The following is an 18466-nucleotide window of genomic DNA, read 5'->3' as shown; positions in this document are numbered from 1 at the left end:
CAAGGCTGATAAAAGTGTCTACTGGTAATGGCACTTTCTAAATTTTCCGCATTGGAAGTCACTTTACCTTTTTGCTAGATGCCCAAAGAATTTTTTAATTTAGGAATTTTCATTGTTTGTCTTGGTGTTGATTATTTTGAAATTCTTGGTAAAGAGCTTTCACTTTTTAAAAATCCAACCAAGTTTTAAAAATAGTTTTCAGCATTCTTTTCAGAACCCCCTAATTCATGCAAGGAGTCTTCTAATAGTTTAATATTTGTCACTGAGTCTTGGATGTCGTTTCTCTCATTATTTGACTTTCATAATTTGCTCCCTTTGCTTAAGGAAGTACATCCACTGCGTTTATTTGAGCTTTTTTTGACTTCTTCCAGTTTAGTTTTTGAATTAAGTTTTCTTTTTGTATCTGTTTCCCTCTTGAGTTGTTACCCATTACTTTGTTCCAAACTTTACTGATGTTGTGCAAGGTCTTGTATCATTTGTCAGTGTGTTTTATTTTGTACTTTACCTGTGATACACCCTCTTTTCCATCTCTGATATTATGTGTTTGCGCTCATGAGTTGAACACTTTCTTTAAAAATATTTATTTATTTGAAAGGCAGAGTTACAGAAGGGGGGAGAGACAGAGATTGGTCTTCCATCTGCTTGTTGATTCCCCAAATGACTGCCACAGCCAGGGGCTCAGCCAGGCCCAAGTCAGGAGCCTGGAGCTTCCTCTGAGGCTACTGCTTGGGCACCGGAACTCAAACAGTGGGTCCTCTCAATGCCATGCAGAAGCCAGGAGCATGGAACTTCTTTCAGATTGCCCATGTGGGTGCAGGGGCCCAAACACTTGGGCTGTCTTCTGCTGCCTTTCTGGACACATCAGCAGAACCCTGGACCTGATGTGGAGCCGCCAGGTGGAGCTGGACTCTAACTGGTACCTTCTGGAATGCCAACATTGCCGTGGCTCAACCTACTGTGCTACAACACCAGCCTGTATGATCCTACTGAGATTTGAGAATCTATGAATTATTTCTTAAATTTTCCAATAGAAGTTTTTGTTATTCACTTCTGGTAGCATGAGAATGCATATGTGAAATGGAACATTTACTGAATTGGTTGAGGCTTATTGTATGGTTTCATGCCAACTGTCAATGCATAATTAATATGTGGGTCATAAGCGGCTGTCATCTGGGTGCTGTGGGGAAGTTCAGATTTTCGGGTATTCGACGGTACATGATGGATTGTGAATGCTGTCAAGCTTGTTAACTGTGTTTCTTTTATATTTGTCCTTGATTTTGTTGCATAATCTGTCAGTAATGGAGAAAGGAATACTAGAATGGCCTGTTTTGTTGGTAGCATTAACCTTGTGGTTTTTGTTTTATATATTTTGAGGATGTGCTATTGGTTAACAGTTACTATGTCTTCTGACTGTTACCACCTACATTTTCCACATTTCTTCCATGAGGTTTCATTTTGCTTATTTCAGTCTTGGCTCTGCCTGGTCTAATAGCCCTGCCCAATGGCCATTTGTGTGTCTCACATTTGTGCCAGTAGCCAAGTTGTACAACTGAACTCACCTGGTGTTTGGCTGGTGAGGTTGGATTCTCCTTGGAGGACTGACTGTGCAGTATTGCGGAAAGGCAGTCTCATTGGCTCCAGGCCTAAAGCAGGTGCACAGCCCAGGAGAGGAGCTGAGGCTTAGAAGCCACAGATCCCAGGAAACTAACTCATCAGTCCTTGATGTACCAGGGTCTCACCGTGAGCCTGGGGCTCCTGGAGAGGCAGCTTCCAGAAACTGGTGTAATCCAGCAGCTGTGTGTGGTAGGGGCAGCAGTGCAGGGAGAAACCTTGCCGGGCAGTGACTGCACCTGTTTGCTCAGCTCCCTTTCTGGTAGTGCTCTGGTCTTCTCCAAGCCTTCCTCTTAAGAATTCTTGCTCCAGGAGCCTGAGTTTTCCCCTGGGAAGGGGGTGTGGAATATCTAGATCACTCTGAATCTGGTGTTCTGGTAGTTTTGTTCCTTGGAGAGTGAGCCTCCTTCACTTCCTGCCTCATGCATCCTCAATCCAACAGTGGTAGACTGGCATTTGTATTGGCCAGCCAGGACCTGTCATTTATATCCAACCTGGAGGCTTTCTGCTTCAGCAGAATGACTGCAGGAAGAATTCTCAGAAATAAAAAACTGCCTTTTTTATTCTAACACCCGAACCAGACTAGTTTTAGATGGACACTGCTCTCCTGGTGTTAATGCAATCTGCAGTTACTCCACTGCATACAGATGCCTGTGAGATTGCCGTTCTTTGTGCGGATAGCAATGCTTGGAGTTCAGGGCCAGTAGGAAGCAGAGTGGTCGTTTAAAAAGAATGCATGTAGAGGTTGCTTTGGCAATTTATGTCAGAACTCTTAGAGTCTAGCGCCCCCCGGTGGCAGCCTTTGGTAGCCAGAGGCTCTAATCAGGTGAGGTTGGCTCTGGACATAGGTGATATTATTGAGTTCTTGTTTTCTTAGTCTTACACGCACTGTCTGGACCACATCTAGTTGAATGGCTTCCAGGGCCTTGCTGCTACCAAGGGCTGCACCAAAAGTTCTCAGCTTTGTGGGTCACCTTGGTCTCGGGTGGATACATGCCATTGCCAGTACCTTCACAGGCCTCCCAGCAGTTGCACCCCATTCTAATTCATGGGTACTGTCTTGACCAACACTTTTTATTTGACTCTTATCTAGAAATTTCCTGACTTCTATTCCAGGTGACCTTCGCATTAAGCTTACAATAGGCCATTGTTACTTTTCCTGCCCCCAAGGTCTTTTGAACATTCAAACTGGGCCGCTACCTTGTGGTGGGGAGACATGCAGCATTTTTAGCTGCATTCCATTCTGACAGTGTCCTGTTCTGCATTGAGCTGCAGTGCGCTGGAGCTTGGCACAAATGCATGTGGCATGTTGCTAAGGCTCTGTTCTCAGCCACGTGGGGCACATGCCCTCTGGGGAGGTGCCATTTCTGTGCTACAGCACCCCAAACCCTGAGGCTCCCCAACAAGGGGGCCAGGAAACCTGTCACCCCAAACCCTGAGGCTCCCCAACAAGGGGGCCAGGAAACCTGTCACCCCAAACCCTGAGGCTCCCCAACAAGGGGGCCAGGAAACCTGTCACATGGGCCTCAGTGTCCAAGAACACCAGGAAGACCAGAACTCTCCCCTTTCTTCCTGTTAACTTGACAGGGGAATAGGGCTGTTGGCTTCAGGGGACACCCCTAGATCTGTGTCCCCGAGTCAGCAGTACCACCTGGGTCAGTCTGCCAGCACAGCGAGGCTGTGGGGGACCTCTGGCCGCAGTCTCTGTGACCTGGCCTCCGTGAATCCCCCCAGCTGAGCAGGCCTGCCTCGCAGCTCTCGCTGCTTCCTCTCAGATGTCACAGTGCACTCGGCTTTGTTCCATTTCATATCCTTCAGGGTCCATGGGAGGACCTACTGTCCTGAGCTCTGTGGTCCTGGGAAAAGAAGTTACAAGAGCCTGGTGGCAGAGGGTCATGTGAGGTGAGCTCCCTGATTCCAGCCACTTCTTCCCATGCTGCAGTTCCTTCTTGGGCTGTGTGTATCAGTCTTTACTCCCGTATGCTTTTCTGTCTGCTGACAGGCTGACCTCTACTCCTGGCTGAGTAAGAGTTGGGGAATTGCCTTTCCTACTTCACCAGCAAGTATGAAGCTGTCATACTGGCTCAGTATGATTTTGGAGTTTAGCTTGGACATTCTGAGTGTTGTGTTGGAGTAATTTGTTTCACCTGACAGGTGACAGGTCTGGACATCTGCACTTGCCTGCCCTCGGGCTGCAGGTCCCAGGGCAGGTTGGTCCCTGGGGCCTCCGCAGTGCTTGTTGGATTTGCTTCACGTGAGTGCCACCTAGTGGCCGCTCTAGAAGCTGGGCAGTGTCTCTTGGTTGGCTCCTCCAATGAAATCAGATCCAGGTGTGCACACAGGGAAGCGAGCCCACTCTCCTAAATGACGTCAGGTAGTCACTTCACCAAGCGTCACCTCCTCTAGGATTTACCTGGTACTTTCAGTTCCCTGGGTTCCTCCTTTTTCATTCTTTTGCCAGGATTCTGTGACCTTGGGTTAATCTCTGCCACTCACTGTTCCTTCACCCAAGCCCCAGAGGCTTCTCGTAATGAGGGAGATCCAAGGCAAGAAACCAGCTCGTGGAGCACCCAGTTCCAGTCTGCAGTGCACCTGCCACTGCTTCCCGGCAGGGTTCTCAAGCAGCACTCTGCGTCACAGCTCTTGCACAGTGAAAAAGAGCCCAATGGGAGGCACTGTCTTCATTTTTCCCTGAACTGAGCTCCAACAAGTCAGTTTTTGGTTCCAGTGTTGTCTGTTTCAGTTCTAAAATTTTCACTTGCTTCTTTTCGATCATTCTTAGTTCTCTGCCGGGAAATGTTTTTGTTGCATTCATCGCGGTTGTGTTGATGTGTGCCTGTGTCTAACGCCTCTGGAAGTTGGAATCTGTTGATTATCTCTTCCTTGGGGAACTGGTGACATTTTCCTGCTATTTATATTGTTGTATGTCAAGTAATTTTGGATTATATCCTTGACATTGTTCATATTATTTTAGCTAGATTCTGGGTTCTTACTATAGTCTTAACCCTCTCCCCCCATGCAAAGTCTGACTTTTCTTCACAATTTGCCTGCTTATGTTTAAGTATTCAGATAATTTATTTTTGTATTTTTTCCCAAAGCTTCTAATATAATCACCAAGAAAGGTTGTAGTTGGGTTATTAGATCTTATTAAGTGCAGAAGTCTGGGTGTATCATTTTTTCTTTCCTAAAGAGATATATTTGAAAGGCAGAATGACAGAAAAGGGTGGTCGAGGAGAGGGTGAGATCTTCCATCCACTGGGCCACTCCCCGAACTGCTGCACAGGGGCTCAGCGTGGGTCTCCCATGGGGGTGATGGGGCCCAAGCACCCGAGCCACTTGCTCCTGCCTTCACAGATGCCCTGGCAGGGAGCTGGATCGGAAGTGGTTGTAAGTGAGGAGTCGAACTCCAATACAGGACATTGACATTTCAGGTAGCTGCTTAACCAGATGTGTTACACTTCTAGTCCTGTGTTTGCCATTTTCTTGAACAAAAATAAAACTGTTGAATGAATACTTGAAGTCACAAACTGATTTACATTTGGAATCTGCGCTTGAGTGTTTCACCTGTGTTTTCTGTCTTGGTAGTTCACCCAATGGATCCCCAGAGCATCCAGTTTGAAAACGTAAGTGCCAGACATGCCATCATGACCTGGACAAAGTATTTCATCAGCAATTATCCCACACTGTTGTGTCAGGTTGAACTCCGAGGCGAAGGAAAAGTGATACAAGTAAGAAAGCTGCTTCATTTTCTATTTTGGAATATTCATGTTGTGACACAGAGGGCTGAGCCACCACTTGAATGCCGTCTTCCCACAGCAGTGCTAGTTCAAGGTCTGGTCGGCTCCTCTCTAATCCAGCTTCCTGTTTCTTCACTTGGGAAACAGCAAAGGATGGGCTCAAGTACTCAGGCTCCTGCTACTCGTGGCGCAGACAGGTGGAGTTCCAGACTCCTGGTTTTGGCATGACCATTTGGGAAATGAACCAACAGACAGATGGAAGATCTCTTTTTGTCCGACTCTGCCTTTCAAATAAATTGTTTATGTCCTGAACAGACAGCCTGCTGCATACAGTCACTGTAAACCTCTCTGAGTACAAATGGTGGGAATTTTCTGTTTAAAAAAGGGCATGACATTGTCTATACCTGCAGTGGCAGGATACACTTAAATAGCAGCATGATGGACTTATGACTGCTTATAAAGGACTATTCTATTATAACATGGAGGAAATCAGCTGGGTAGAGGGAATTTGGGGAGGGGGTAAGAGAAATCTCAGAGCCTATGGGATTGTATCAAAATTAAAAATAATACAGAAGCATGAAATTCATAATAGACTTTGGATGCCATTTTTCACCTCAAAGGGAACAGGTTGGGGGGGCTAACGTACTTGCAAATGAGTTAAGCACCACCTGCAACACTGGTTTGAGTCCTGGCTGCTGCTCGTATGATCTGGTGTCTGATGATGTGCCTGGAAAGGCAGCAGCTAACCCCAGTCCTTTAGCCCCTTTGCCCATGTGAGGAATCCAGGTAAAGCTCCTGGCTTTGGACCAGCTCAGCTCCTACTGTTGAGGCCATTTGGGGACCAAACCAGAGGGAAGAAACTCTGTCTCTCCCCCTCTGTAACTCTGCCTATCATATAAACCATTGTTTTAAAAAAAAGACTGGTGTGAACCCAAATGGATTTCCTGTGTCTTGAATCATTTAAGATTTACTTGTTTGAAAGGCAGACTTAAGGAGAGTAATCCTCTGTTTGCTGGTTCACCTCCAAATGGCCACAAGAACCTGGACTAAACCAGGATGGAGAGAGGATTTGTGAATTCCATCCAGTTCTCCCGTGCGGATGGCAGGGACACAAGTGCTTGGGCCAGCATTTGTTACCTTCCTAGGCACATTAGCAGGGAGCTGGATCGGAAGTGGAGCAGCCAGGACTTGAAACCTGGTGCTCATGGATGCCACCATCACAGGCTTCACTGGCTGTGCCACAACTCCCAGTCCCTGCTTTGGCCTTAAGCTGGGTTTGCTCACCAATGATTTTTTTTTTTTTTTCCCCTTTGTTCTCTTGATCAAGCAGCACAATGTGTCTGTCATGATGAACAGTGAGTATGTCTTAAGTGGCCTGGAGCCCAACACAGAATATGCAACCCAAGTACGCTGTGCTAGTGCAGATCACTTCTGGAAGTGGAGCAACTGGGCTCATCAGAACTTCACCACGGCTGAAGCTGGTATGGGCAAGCACCGTGGCACCTCACCTGAGGCTCAAGGCCTCAGGAGACAGGGGCGGGACGCTGGGTGGGGGAAGAATTCCCTAGTGTTGAAAGAGAATGGTACTATCTTTAAAAAATTGAGCTAAACGCCTAGTGATTAGGGGACTATAGACAAGCATGCGACATCAGTGTGTCTTTTGATTAATATTGCTGTGCCATAGAGTTTATTTGAAAACTTACTGCAATGCTATAATTAAAGTATTATGCTTACCTTACCTCTTAGAATTAACAAATAATTCCAAAATTCTTTGACACCAAAGTAGTAGTGTCCTAGTTAGAGGCTGCTGACCTTTTTCTAAAAGCACCTACTATGTGCACCTAGTGGGGAGTGAACAGACAGGTGGTGGCAATGCAAGTCAAGTCGCAGTGCAGAAGGGATCAGCAAGCCTCGGGCAGGACAGGTCGTCTTCATGTCCTTGACCCTTCCCGGCGAGGCCAAGTATGCGAACACCGTTCAGTGCCTGTGTCCTAACCAAGAGCTTTGGTTAATTTCAGCTCCCTCAGAAACTCTGGATGTCTGGAGGCATGTGATATTGGAGGAAGGACATCAGAATGTGACCTTATTCTGGAAGGTATGATGTGCAGACACCAAAGGTGTGGCTTGCTCTGCTGCAGCTTTCACTGTGACACAGCGGTGTGATCACCCAAGAAGGGTCTTCATGCAAACTCCATAGTTTCTTGCCGCTGCTGGTCATTTTTGATCATAGACCCTTCCCCTCTGAAACATCTACTCAGGCCCACCCCTAACACTCACAGTTAAGAGTCATGGGTCAAGTGAAAAAGTAATTCTCCACCATGCCCTCCTCTTTGGCCTGATATCCTACAGTGTGACCACCTGCAAGGCCAAGTCTGTGTTCAGAACCCTTTAAGTTGTTTAGTAAGACAGATGGGGCTGGGAGAGGAGGTCCCATCCAGAGGTCACCCCACATTTCTGCCCAGCAGGACTGCTGTATGTATATGTGGGCCACAAGTTAGTCTGTGTGTCTGAGTTCTACTCATGCCCCAAGCTGCCAGCCACTCCTGTCCAGGTCTCAGGTCACGGGAGGGGCACACACAAGGCACAGTCTGTCCTAGGAGGAGCAGGTCCAGGGACAGACTGCATGGCAGGAACTGCTGTGCAGCCCACAGCTGCTGTCGAAGAGGGCCTGCGAGCTCCGGGCAGGAGAAAGGCGCTGCTCGCGGGGAGCTGGAGGCAGGGACGCAGGCCCCTGCTCCGACTTGTGCTGGTACTGTCTCCCCGGCAGCTTCTCTCAGGACTTCTAAAGCAGTTCTGCAAGGCCAGAGTCTCCCATCCTCCTGACTTAGTCCCTCTTTTCTGGACACAGTAAGTGCTGCCCTTCTCCACTCAACTTTAGCTCGTGGTGTGGAGGTTTCTCTTTGTTGAACTGTTTGAAAATGCTTTGTGTCACACAACCTGAAAGATGGAAAATGCCATTATACAAACTCCTCCCATTGTAAAGTCCATTTTGAAGTGATTATCAATATTTTTTTTGCAGCCACTATCCAAACGCCAAGCTAATGGGAGGATCCTATTGTACACTATAGTTATAGAAAATTTAGACAAACCATCATCTGAGTCAGTCACTGTCCCTGCACCAGCCAATCACAAAGAGCTAACTCTTGGCCTGTGTTCTTACCAAATCCGTGTCAGAGCCTCGAACAGCGTGGGCACGTCCCCTGCTGCAGTCATTGTCATCTCTGGAGACCTCAGAAACAGTGAGTTGGTTTTTGGTTGGTTTTGTGTTGATTCTTTAGGGTAATGTTGATACTATGACTAAATATGGAGGGTAAACAGCAATGCTAGTAACTTGGGAAGATAGAATGGCTAGTGGCCACACACCGTTAGTTATTTTCTTAAGGGCCAGATGTGCCAGTGTACTTCAGTGGAACTGTCCCCCTCAGAAGGTAAGAAGGAAGATTCAGCCATGGCTCAAATATTGACTCATCAGCATACTGAGGAAATGGTCTCAAACAGCCCCTCACTGGTCATGAGGGATAAGCATTTCAGTCCTTTGTGAAACATGAGTGGCATTTATGTTGTAAATGCATAGGGATCGGCATCATTTTTCAAGAGGCACTTGGCCCATCTGGATAACTGGCTAATCTCTTAGCCTACAAAAGAGCAAATGAGGTGGAAATGACTTCAAAACTGTGCAAAATCAGTAGTGATATTAATTTCTTTCTTGGCAGTCAGACTGGATAAAGTAACCCAGTGATACGCGAGGTGCTGCACCATCAGGTGGGCACAAAGCCCTGGGCATCCAAGGTCCCTCGTGAGCCTTGTAATGACGACCCTTTTGCTCGTACCTAAGGAGGTCATGGCAGTTGTCCCACAGCTGTCATTCACACTTAAATCTGGATTGAGTGGGCTGGGTTTCTCGGGTGGTTGTTTTTAAAAAAACTCTCCAGTGTGTATCAGGAAAAGAAATTAGACTGTGGAAAACAAGTTAGTATTGTGCCACAGAAGAACATCTCTGGGAGTTGAGTTTTTGCTTTGTGAAGCACTCTGTTGGGTTCAGAGTGTGGGAAGCGGGCCTGTCACTGCGCTGGGGAGCTGGAGGGCTCGGAAGCTAGCCTTGCACGGGGCCAGCCCAGAGAGCTGCTGCTGCTTGGCAAGCTTCTGTTCTTGGGTTCTTACTACACTCTATCCTGCCTTCCCATGTCCTGCCTTCATCCCTCACCTCCCCCCCCCCCCACACACACTTTTCCATGCGAGGCTCTCTAGCCCTTACATGGTTCATATTCCTAAATTATGAATGTGTATAAAGATAAAAATCAATACAGTTGAGCCAATTTACACTACAGTGCGAATTAAAAAAGAACCCAACCTCCGTACCCTTGAGTTTGCCTCCATCTCTCAAAACTTCCTTGCAGTATTAAAGCAGCAGTTTGCTAGGAGTGAAAAGCCTTAAGTTTGGAGTCCAAATGTAGCATGAACAAGGTGAAAAACAGGTTCAGGGTGAGACAGATGTGTGTGCTTGGCTGGAGGAAGGTAAGGAAGCCATACGGTACAGGCATGGGTGAAGGCGTCCTGGGCCCCCACACATTCCTTTCGGTGTCTCCAACAGCATTGTTTCCCCAGGAAACGTAATGGCAGTGTGCGTGCCTCTGCTCAGCTATAACTAGTACTGCCACATGAAACACAGGCCAGTGAAATCTGCATTGCAGATCAGCCACAAACAAGATCTGGGTTGTATATATTGCAGTAGAGTCCATTTTTCTGTCTCCAGGTTAAGGTGTAGCCCCCCTGTCTCGAGTCCACAGAACTGGGAGTTTGAGGCCAACCAGGTCCGTTACCAGATGTTAGCACAGAACATACATTCCTAGTACACACCTGTACTGTTCTGTTCTTGCCCCCACCTCCATTCTTACCCCTAACACCATGGAAGCAGTGCTGGCTGAAGCATCACTCGTGAGACAGCTTGAACGTGGATCAAGTACCAGTCACAGTTTTAGGTCAAGGGTAACTTTTTGTTTTTTTTTCGGTAAAGGGACAGATAGAAAATATTTTAGGCTCTGAAGCTTACAGTCTGTCTCATACTCTCTACTTTCATGAATCCTGCGAGGTTTGGAGGTGAGGATCTTTGTGGCTTCAGGTGCCTTGCCGGGCAGCTGGCTGACGCGTGCTCTGGGTGGCGCCAGGGGTGAACCCGGCTGGGCTGTGGGCAGGAACACACCCATGAACGCTCACTTGCTCCATGCGCTGCGTGTGGATGTCTGTTTCCTTCTGCACTTAGCGTGATGCTTCCAATTTAATGAATTTACTGTTTCTTTAGGCACAAAAAAGGTTAAAGAAGAAAGGATTACAGGCACGGAGGGTGGGCTCTCTGTGTCTTGGGACCCCAGGCCTGGAGATGTCACTGGCTACGTGGTGGACTGGTGTGAGCGGCCCTTGGCCCCTCTGTGTGCTCTCCAGTGGAAGAACGTGGGTCCCAACACGACCAGCACGCTCCTCCCCTCAGGTCAGCAGAAGCCCTCATGTTCCAGTCACTTGCATGCGGTCAGTGCAGCTAGGCCTGCCAGACTAACTCGGGCTATTGCACGAAGTCACTGGTTTTAAAAGGACATCCCGTGTGGGTGTTGGGAGTTCGTTTTACAAGAATGTGTCACAAGATGTGACGTTTACATCTACCTTGGCACTTTCTGGACCCAATGTTGGGTTGATTTTCAAGATTTTTCATGAGGTTGACTCATTTGCATGAGTGGTGTTCAGTGAATGGCAGAGGGGCATTTTAACTGTCCAGGGGGCTTCTATGTTACGGACGTAAACAAAGCAGAAAAGTGTAGGACTTCGGGGATATTTTCAAGAGTTGGAATTGATGCCAAGTAATCACCAACTCCTATTTCGACAGAACATATGGGACTTGAATGCTCAGTTCTTAACACTGGGCTTGCCATTTGAAGATGGATCGCTTCGCCAAAGGCCAGGTTTATGGCTGGAGTAAAGGGCTGAATGGCGCCATCTACTGGCCGTTGGAAGTTTGGCAGAAACTGTCCTGGTTCCCAGGGCCGGGGATGCCCCTTTCAGTGGGGGGCGGGAGGGGGATTAGAGGCACCTTGCAGAGAAGCAGGTGTGAGGGGAAGCTAGGCAGTAAAGGGAAGCTTTTGATACCTTTGACTTCAACTGGGAGAGGGAGGTGTGGAGCCAGAGGAGGATGGGGAAAGGTTTTAGGCGTCTGGTCTGATTCTGTACTCGGTCTCCTGCCTGAGAATGCTGTGAAAGGGAGTTCAGGTGGACTTCCCTGGTGTGAGGCCACTGGGCCAGGAAGGCCTGTGACCTGGAGGGACCCCAAAGCTCAACAACAGGGAGACAGGGTGGAGATGAGCTGAAGAGACCCCAAGAAGGAAATGACGGAGGGAAGACAAATTCATCTTGCAGAAATCCTCTGCTGTTGCCTTGCCTTTCAGGAGGAGAGACTGTCACTCTGTTTTACTGACACTCCACTGACCAGTTTTTCTCTCTCCAGATGCTTTTAGACCAGGGGTCCAGTACGACTTCAGAGTTTATGGATTATCTGCGAAAAGAACTGATCTGCTAGCAAAAAAAACAGGCTACTCCCAGGAACTGGGTGAGCATGAGCACCTGCTGTCCCCCAGGCGATGGCTCAGAACAGGGGGCACACACCAAGCTTTGGGAAACAAGATCCCAACATGTTACCTAATTGTCCGTGTCCCATTTAGTCTGGCAACTGAGTTTTTAAATGACTTAAAAAAAATCATACAAATATAAAAAGTCCTCTAAGATAATTTATCAAATATCATATAAAAGAACAAGATGACATCACTGATTTTATTATCTAAAAGTTGATACCCAAAGGTAATGTTTTATGTGTAGACCCGGGAACTCCCTTCTCTAGACATTTAATAGAAATGGGATTTTCCTCTGCTGTCTGCGCAGTTTTTCCTAGTGAGATGTTCAGCCAGTGTTTTGTGATGGCCACGGGTGTCACTGTGCACGTAGCTCACCTCACTTGTTGCCGGATTTCACTTCCAAGTGATGCGACGCAACCCTGAGACAGGCAGGGACGGTGGATGGTGTGTGTGCACAGGTAGGTGTGAGGATGGAAGGATTCACAAATACTCCTGCCGTTCAGGGAGCCTTGCTCCAACCTGGGATTAAAAATCCCCCTGAGCTTCCTTAAACACAACCCTCACCTTCTCATGTGAACAGGTTCTCCTGAGTCGGTTTGGAATTCACGCACAGAAGGGGTCCGTACTTGAGCTGGTGATGCAGCTGCCTAGGTGGGCGCTGCGGTCCGAGTCCTGGCTCCAGCCCAGGGTGCGCCTTCCTGCCATCGTGCCCCCTGGCACACAGCGGGTAGTCGGGTCCTGACCACCCACAATGGAGGCTGAGTTTTCAACTCCCACTACTTGGGGCATTTGGAAGTGAACCGCTGGGTGGGAGCTGTCTTTGGGTCTCTGGCTCTCAACACGAACATATTAAACTGGAATGAGATTTAAATGACTTTTAGTCTCCTATGTGACTTTTAGAGAGACATTTATTTTTTTCAAAGAAACAAATGCCTAGAGAAATAGAATAATCAGAATGTGAAAGAGTTCCCCTTACTCTGGTTCCCCCCAAATCCCTACAGCTGCAGTGGCTGGGAACGCAGACCAGGTCTCCCACGTGCGAGGCGGGAATCCAAGTTTCTCGGGCATCACCGCTGTTGTCCAGGGTGTGCGTTAGCAGGAGGCTGCAACGAAGAGACAGGCCTAGAGCTGAACCTAAGCGCTCAGCTATGGGACAGTGTATTTGACCCCTACATTGAAAACACTCTCGGGCCCAGCGCGATAGCGTAGCGGTTAAAGTCCTTGCCTTGAATGTGCCGGGATCCCATATGGGCGCCAGTTCTAATCCTGCTGGCCCTGCTCCACTTCCATCCAGCTCCCTGCTTGTGGCCTGGGAAAGCAGGTGAGGATGACCTAAAGCCTTGGGACCCTGCACCCATGTGGGAGACCCAGAAGCGGCTCCTGGCTTCAGATTGGCTCAGCTCCAGCCATTGCGACTCACTTGGGGAGTGAACCATCGCAGGGAAGATCTTTCTGTCTCTCCTCCTCTCTGTATATCTGCCTTTCCAATAAAAAAAATCTTTTTAAAAAAGAAAAACTCACTCCCAGGGCACTCGTCTTGTCATCTGAAAGGCAAAGCTTGAATAAAATTGCTCCACCCCTTTCCAGATGCCCCAGCTGTGCCAAAGCCTAGGGCCCCAGGGACACAGACCCAGCAGCTGTAAGCCCTGACGGCCCCTGGAGCTGCTTAGCAGCATTCAAGCAAGCTCAGTAGAAGCAATCTAGAGCTCATGATTTTTCTTATCCCAAATTCCTTTCCTAGCTCCTTCACAAAATCCTCACCTGGACATAAAAAACTTGACATCCCATTCCTTCACTCTGACCTGGAACAACTATTCCACGGAATCCCAGCCAGGTTTTATACTCGGCTACTACGTTTATCTCAAGTTCAAGGCGAGGCAGTGCCACCCAGGATCTGAAAAGCAAGTTCTTTCAGGTGAGTAAATGAGATCTCCTTCAAAGAATAAATGAGCAAAAATTATTTGAAGCACTTAAAGTCATTTGGTGTCTTCAGAACTCAAGACCAATGACTTCTTGGTCTTTTGGCTAAGATCAAATGTCTAACTCAGGGCACCGTAGACTTCAGGGAACCCGGTTGCCCCCTCTGCTGGCTTGCTTTCCTTTCCTTTGTTAAATGGCATTACAACCTGTGCTAAGGCTCATCAACCCTTGCTTGCTTGCCGTGTCAGTGGGGCGCCTTGGCATCACCAGCCTCCGGTACTGAGCGGGGTTTTGGTTTTTTGCTTAACGGTGACATTTCCTGAAAACTATACTAGTGTCCCCACGATGGAATTTTTGCTTTATTAAAAGATATTGACAGTCTCAATTGATGAAATCCTCTCACAAGAGTTCTGCCACACAAGTTTATTCTTGACAATTTTTTAAACTATAGATGATTCAGTGTGTTGCAAATACAAAATTGACAACCCAGAACAGAAGACATTCCTTGTGGAAAACCTGCAGCCACAATCGTCCTATGAGTATCGCGTCACCCCGTATACAAGTGTTGGAGAAGGCCCCGCCGACCCCTTCAAAAGAGTTGAAACTCCAGATGAACACTGTGAGTCTGCCCCGCTGTAACGGGCAGCTGGCAGTGAACCAGCAGGAAGGGGGCGAACTTTCTCAGATTTTTGAAAGCATTGAGGATAAGTAAATGAACCAATCACTGCTTTCCTCTTCCCCTGCAGCTGACATGCTCATCCGCATCCTTCCACCCGTCATCCTGTGCCTCTTGCTCATCATGGTCCCATGCTACTGGAAAAGTCAGTGGTAAGTGAGGAAGCTTAGCCAACCACAGGAACAGAGAAAAATCAAGAAAGCAGTTTCAAGTTCTGAAAAGGAAAAGGCTTAGTGAAAACATCAGGTTGATACACAAGGAAAATAATAATCATTGCAACTACAGATGGTGAGAGGTTACGCAGTGGCTAATGTTTGTAGCTTTCAGGCTTGCTACTGTTGTACAATACTGTACATGTAGTAATTCATTCACTCCTAACCACTGTACTTTAGAGCACTGAACAGATCAGGACATGGAAGCACGTGAGACTTAGGAGCTTGCTGAGTATGTCACAGAGCAGGGACTAGAACCCAGGGCTCAGACTCCACCCCAGTCCTCCTTCTGATCTGTCCCACTGCAGTGTGACATTGTCTCATTTTTTCCCCTCTAGGCTGGAGAAGTGTTATCCTGACATTCCAGACCCTTATAAGAGCAGCATTCTGACAATAAAAAAATCCAAGGTAAATGAATGTTGGGCAATTGCTACCAAGGCCTAATCTAGGGCTGGGACTGCTGCTTCCTAGACCTCCTCAGGAAAACAGAAATGAAAAGCCAGTTCTGCTTCCACAGATGGATCACAGCAGTCTGGATTTCTTCTCAGGGAAAATCCACAGTTACCTGAAGCGCTAAGTGTATTTCATGTACTTAACACAGTTACATGCACCTGTGTGTGTGTATATATATATACACATTTAATGTCTCAATGACACATGCCCATTTACATTGTTTCTTTCCCAGAATCCTCACTCAGCAATAATGAACGTCAGGGACTGCACTCCGGATGCTATTGAAGTGATAAACAAGCCCGAAGGGGCCAAGGCCCAGCTCTCAGGCACCAGGAGGTCACTCGCAGGATCGGAAGCGGCCGAGCACACCTACCTCTGCATCCTTCCAACAGAAAAGCGTTCCTCTGGCCCCCAAACCTGCATCTGCTTTGAGAACCTTACCTATAATCAAGAAGCTTCGGCAGCAGGTGTCTGTGGCCACATCCCTGAAATCCCTCCAGATGCGCCACGTCGGCGAGGACCACTGGACTCCTCTGAGGATTTAACGAAGGCACTAGAGAGAAACTACATGAATTCTCTGGAGGAGAACCCAGCTGCAGAAACTTTGAACTATGTGGCCCAGGTGGCTTCACCCCTGCCTGGAGACAGGGAGAGCCTCCCGACAAATCCTCCAGTGGCAGCCTTCTGCTCAGAGTATAAAATGCAGATGGCAATGCCCTCCAGCCTGGCATCCCCTCCCCTCAGCGAGGGCAGCAGTGTCTCCTCCCTCACCCTCTTAGATGCAGGTGAACACTACCATTAACAAACGCGTGGGAGACCCGGAAGAGGTTCCTGGTTCCCGGCTTCGGATCAGCGCGCATCAGCCCGTTGCGGCTCACTTGGGGAGTGAATCATCGGACGGAAGATCTTCCTCTCTGTCTCTCCTCCTCTGTGTATATCTGGCTGTAATAAAATGAATAAATCTTTAAAAAAAAATGCACTTCTGAGCTTCCTGCTGCTGCTGCAGGTCCCTCAGAGCCATCGCAGCCAGCCAGCACAGCTGCACCTGTCCTCATGGAAGCCCACTCCAGTCTAACTTGCTTTGAGGCCACAGCTGTGGCACGTGGCATCCTTTCCCGGAGAGGGCAGCATCACGGGCAGGTGCTTACCTTCCTGCTGTTTGTGACCGCCTTTCCCCCACGTTGGCTGGCACCGGTCACTCCAGACATCCACTGCCCTCAGTGCTGTCTTCAGGGAGATAAAACACGTTTCTCATCTTAAAGTTTTCAGTAAAGCACAGAAGTTAACATGAACCTTCAGTGATCACAACAGTTTGCAGCACACTGGCCCAGCAGAAGCAACGCCCGGGGAAGCACAGACCTACCAGGTTAAGAACTGTCCCTTGACCAGTAAGATCTCTCGTTCCTCTGGCCTGCCTTACCAGTGCAAGAACAGGACGGACAAGGAACTCCTGACTCACTCGTCCTCAGCAGACAGTCTTCTATCAGAATTTTTGATGACCACTGCAGAGTAGAAAGAGGAAAATACATAGTCATTCACATTTTATAGCTCCTCCTCCCGCTGCCCAAAACTTATAAATGACCTGTTTTCACTTCGCATCCTTTGGTGTCTGCAATAGGTTGTCCAGGTCAGCACAGCACTCACCATCTCTATCACTGTTGGATGTAATTTACAGATGACTGAAAAATCTCAGTGACTGGGAAACTTTGGCCTCCAGGGCAACTTTACCTTCTTGAAACTAATATGCAAATCACCTGGCATATATTGCTAACTCCTTTCTCTTTCCTATGCCCATCAACCCCTAAAAGTCTGTCCCATATCAAAAGGATTAGAGAAGTGTTCCTTTTGCTTTCCTGAGTGTCATGTTCAGGCCACTTATCAAATATGCTGCACTGTGCCAGTTAACAATAAACAGAGACAAATACACTAAATCAACGTCTCCATGTGATTATTCATCCTAATGTACCTGCACAATCCAGTGCAGTTGGCAAACAATAGAAACTATTTCTAAATACATGTTGCAGAAAGCAAAACCTGAATCTACAGTAAATCCACGGGAATGGCAGGCTGCAGCCTCCTGCCATCTCCAGGGTTTTCGGTCTCTCCAGCACCCACTGCAGCATGGTTTATTAGACGTTTTCCATATATTACATAGTTAGGCCTATGATGATTCTATCTATGTGAGAGTTACATACTTATTTCTCCCTAAACAAAACAGCCACACAGCATTTGCACTGCACTAGGTTATTATAATCAAAAAGATGATTTAAAGTATTTGGGAGGATGGGTGCAGCTTACATGCAAAACACTACATTTCCCAAAAGGAGCTTCAGCCATCTGTGGGTTTTGACATCCAGGAAATATTGTTACCAGCTCACCCTGGACCAGAGAGACAGTATCTCTTGTTGAAGCTTTTTGATGTTTTCCTTACACATAACCCCGCCATCTGAGGAGAAATGGGCTGTGTGCTGCTGCCCTGAGAAGCACGTTGGTCCAGCAGCTGTGAGCGAGCGGGCAGTACTGACATTCATTCTGCTTATGCTCCTTCATCACAGTGTTTCACTCAAACTTACAAATCAGTAATCAAAGACATTGATGTTGCTGTATAAGTGTCCTGTGTATAAAGTAATCACAAACTTTGAAATTGTTATTGCAACAAGCCATAATTAAAAATTACATACCATTACACTTTATCTTAGTGAAATGAAACCAACCATTAATAAATTACTATACGGACTAAAAGTAATTCCTGCATCTCAATGCAAACATAATAATCAGAAATTCCAGATCTTATGCTTAGTAAGTTGCATTTTGCATCAGTTGCCATACATCAGGAATACACTAAGCTTCGAGTCACCAGTCTGAATCACACCAACAGGAAATGCTAGGCTATAAACCTCTGTGTATCTAATCTCATAATGTCCTACAGTTTGGACTTTAACATTCCTCTATCATGTTCATAACCAAGTTAAGTTGGTATCTAAAATTTTGGTTTTAACCACATAGGAGCATTTCAAGAAGTGTATAGGAAATGGCATTTAAAGTTCATATTGGGCAAAAATTTGGGGAGCCATGTAATTTTTTTACACTATGTATTGTCCCATAACTTTTTGAAGACCCCATGGTATACCATCTAAACACTGCCTTAAGAAACTCTGAAATTTTTATTTTTGTACCAGAAGTATCTGAATTTTAACCTTAAAATGTATTATGGAAAATTACAAATAGACAACAGTTAACCAT

At 47.2% G+C, this 18466-nt stretch overlaps 1 protein-coding gene across 1 annotated transcript in view; it reads left to right on the top strand.

Moving 5' to 3' along the window:
- Positions 1–16025, top strand: part of OSMR (oncostatin M receptor) — a 55780-nt gene extending 39755 nt beyond the window's left edge. Inside the window, exons 8-18 of the mRNA XM_058680142.1 lie at positions 5197–5339; positions 6679–6829; positions 7367–7443; positions 8368–8587; positions 10648–10833; positions 11839–11940; positions 13704–13877; positions 14334–14501; positions 14629–14710; positions 15109–15178; positions 15456–16025. Of these exons, the coding sequence (XP_058536125.1) occupies positions 5197–5339; positions 6679–6829; positions 7367–7443; positions 8368–8587; positions 10648–10833; positions 11839–11940; positions 13704–13877; positions 14334–14501; positions 14629–14710; positions 15109–15178; positions 15456–16025 (1943 nt within the window). The remainder of the gene's footprint in view (positions 1–5196; positions 5340–6678; positions 6830–7366; positions 7444–8367; positions 8588–10647; positions 10834–11838; positions 11941–13703; positions 13878–14333; positions 14502–14628; positions 14711–15108; positions 15179–15455) is intronic.
- Positions 16026–18466: the final 2441 nt, after the last annotated feature.

The sequence above is a fragment of the Ochotona princeps genome, chromosome 23 (assembly GCF_030435755.1).
Source record: "Ochotona princeps isolate mOchPri1 chromosome 23, mOchPri1.hap1, whole genome shotgun sequence".
Lineage (NCBI taxonomy): Eukaryota > Metazoa > Chordata > Mammalia > Lagomorpha > Ochotonidae > Ochotona > Ochotona princeps.
This window is presented reverse-complemented; position numbering and strand designations above follow the sequence as displayed.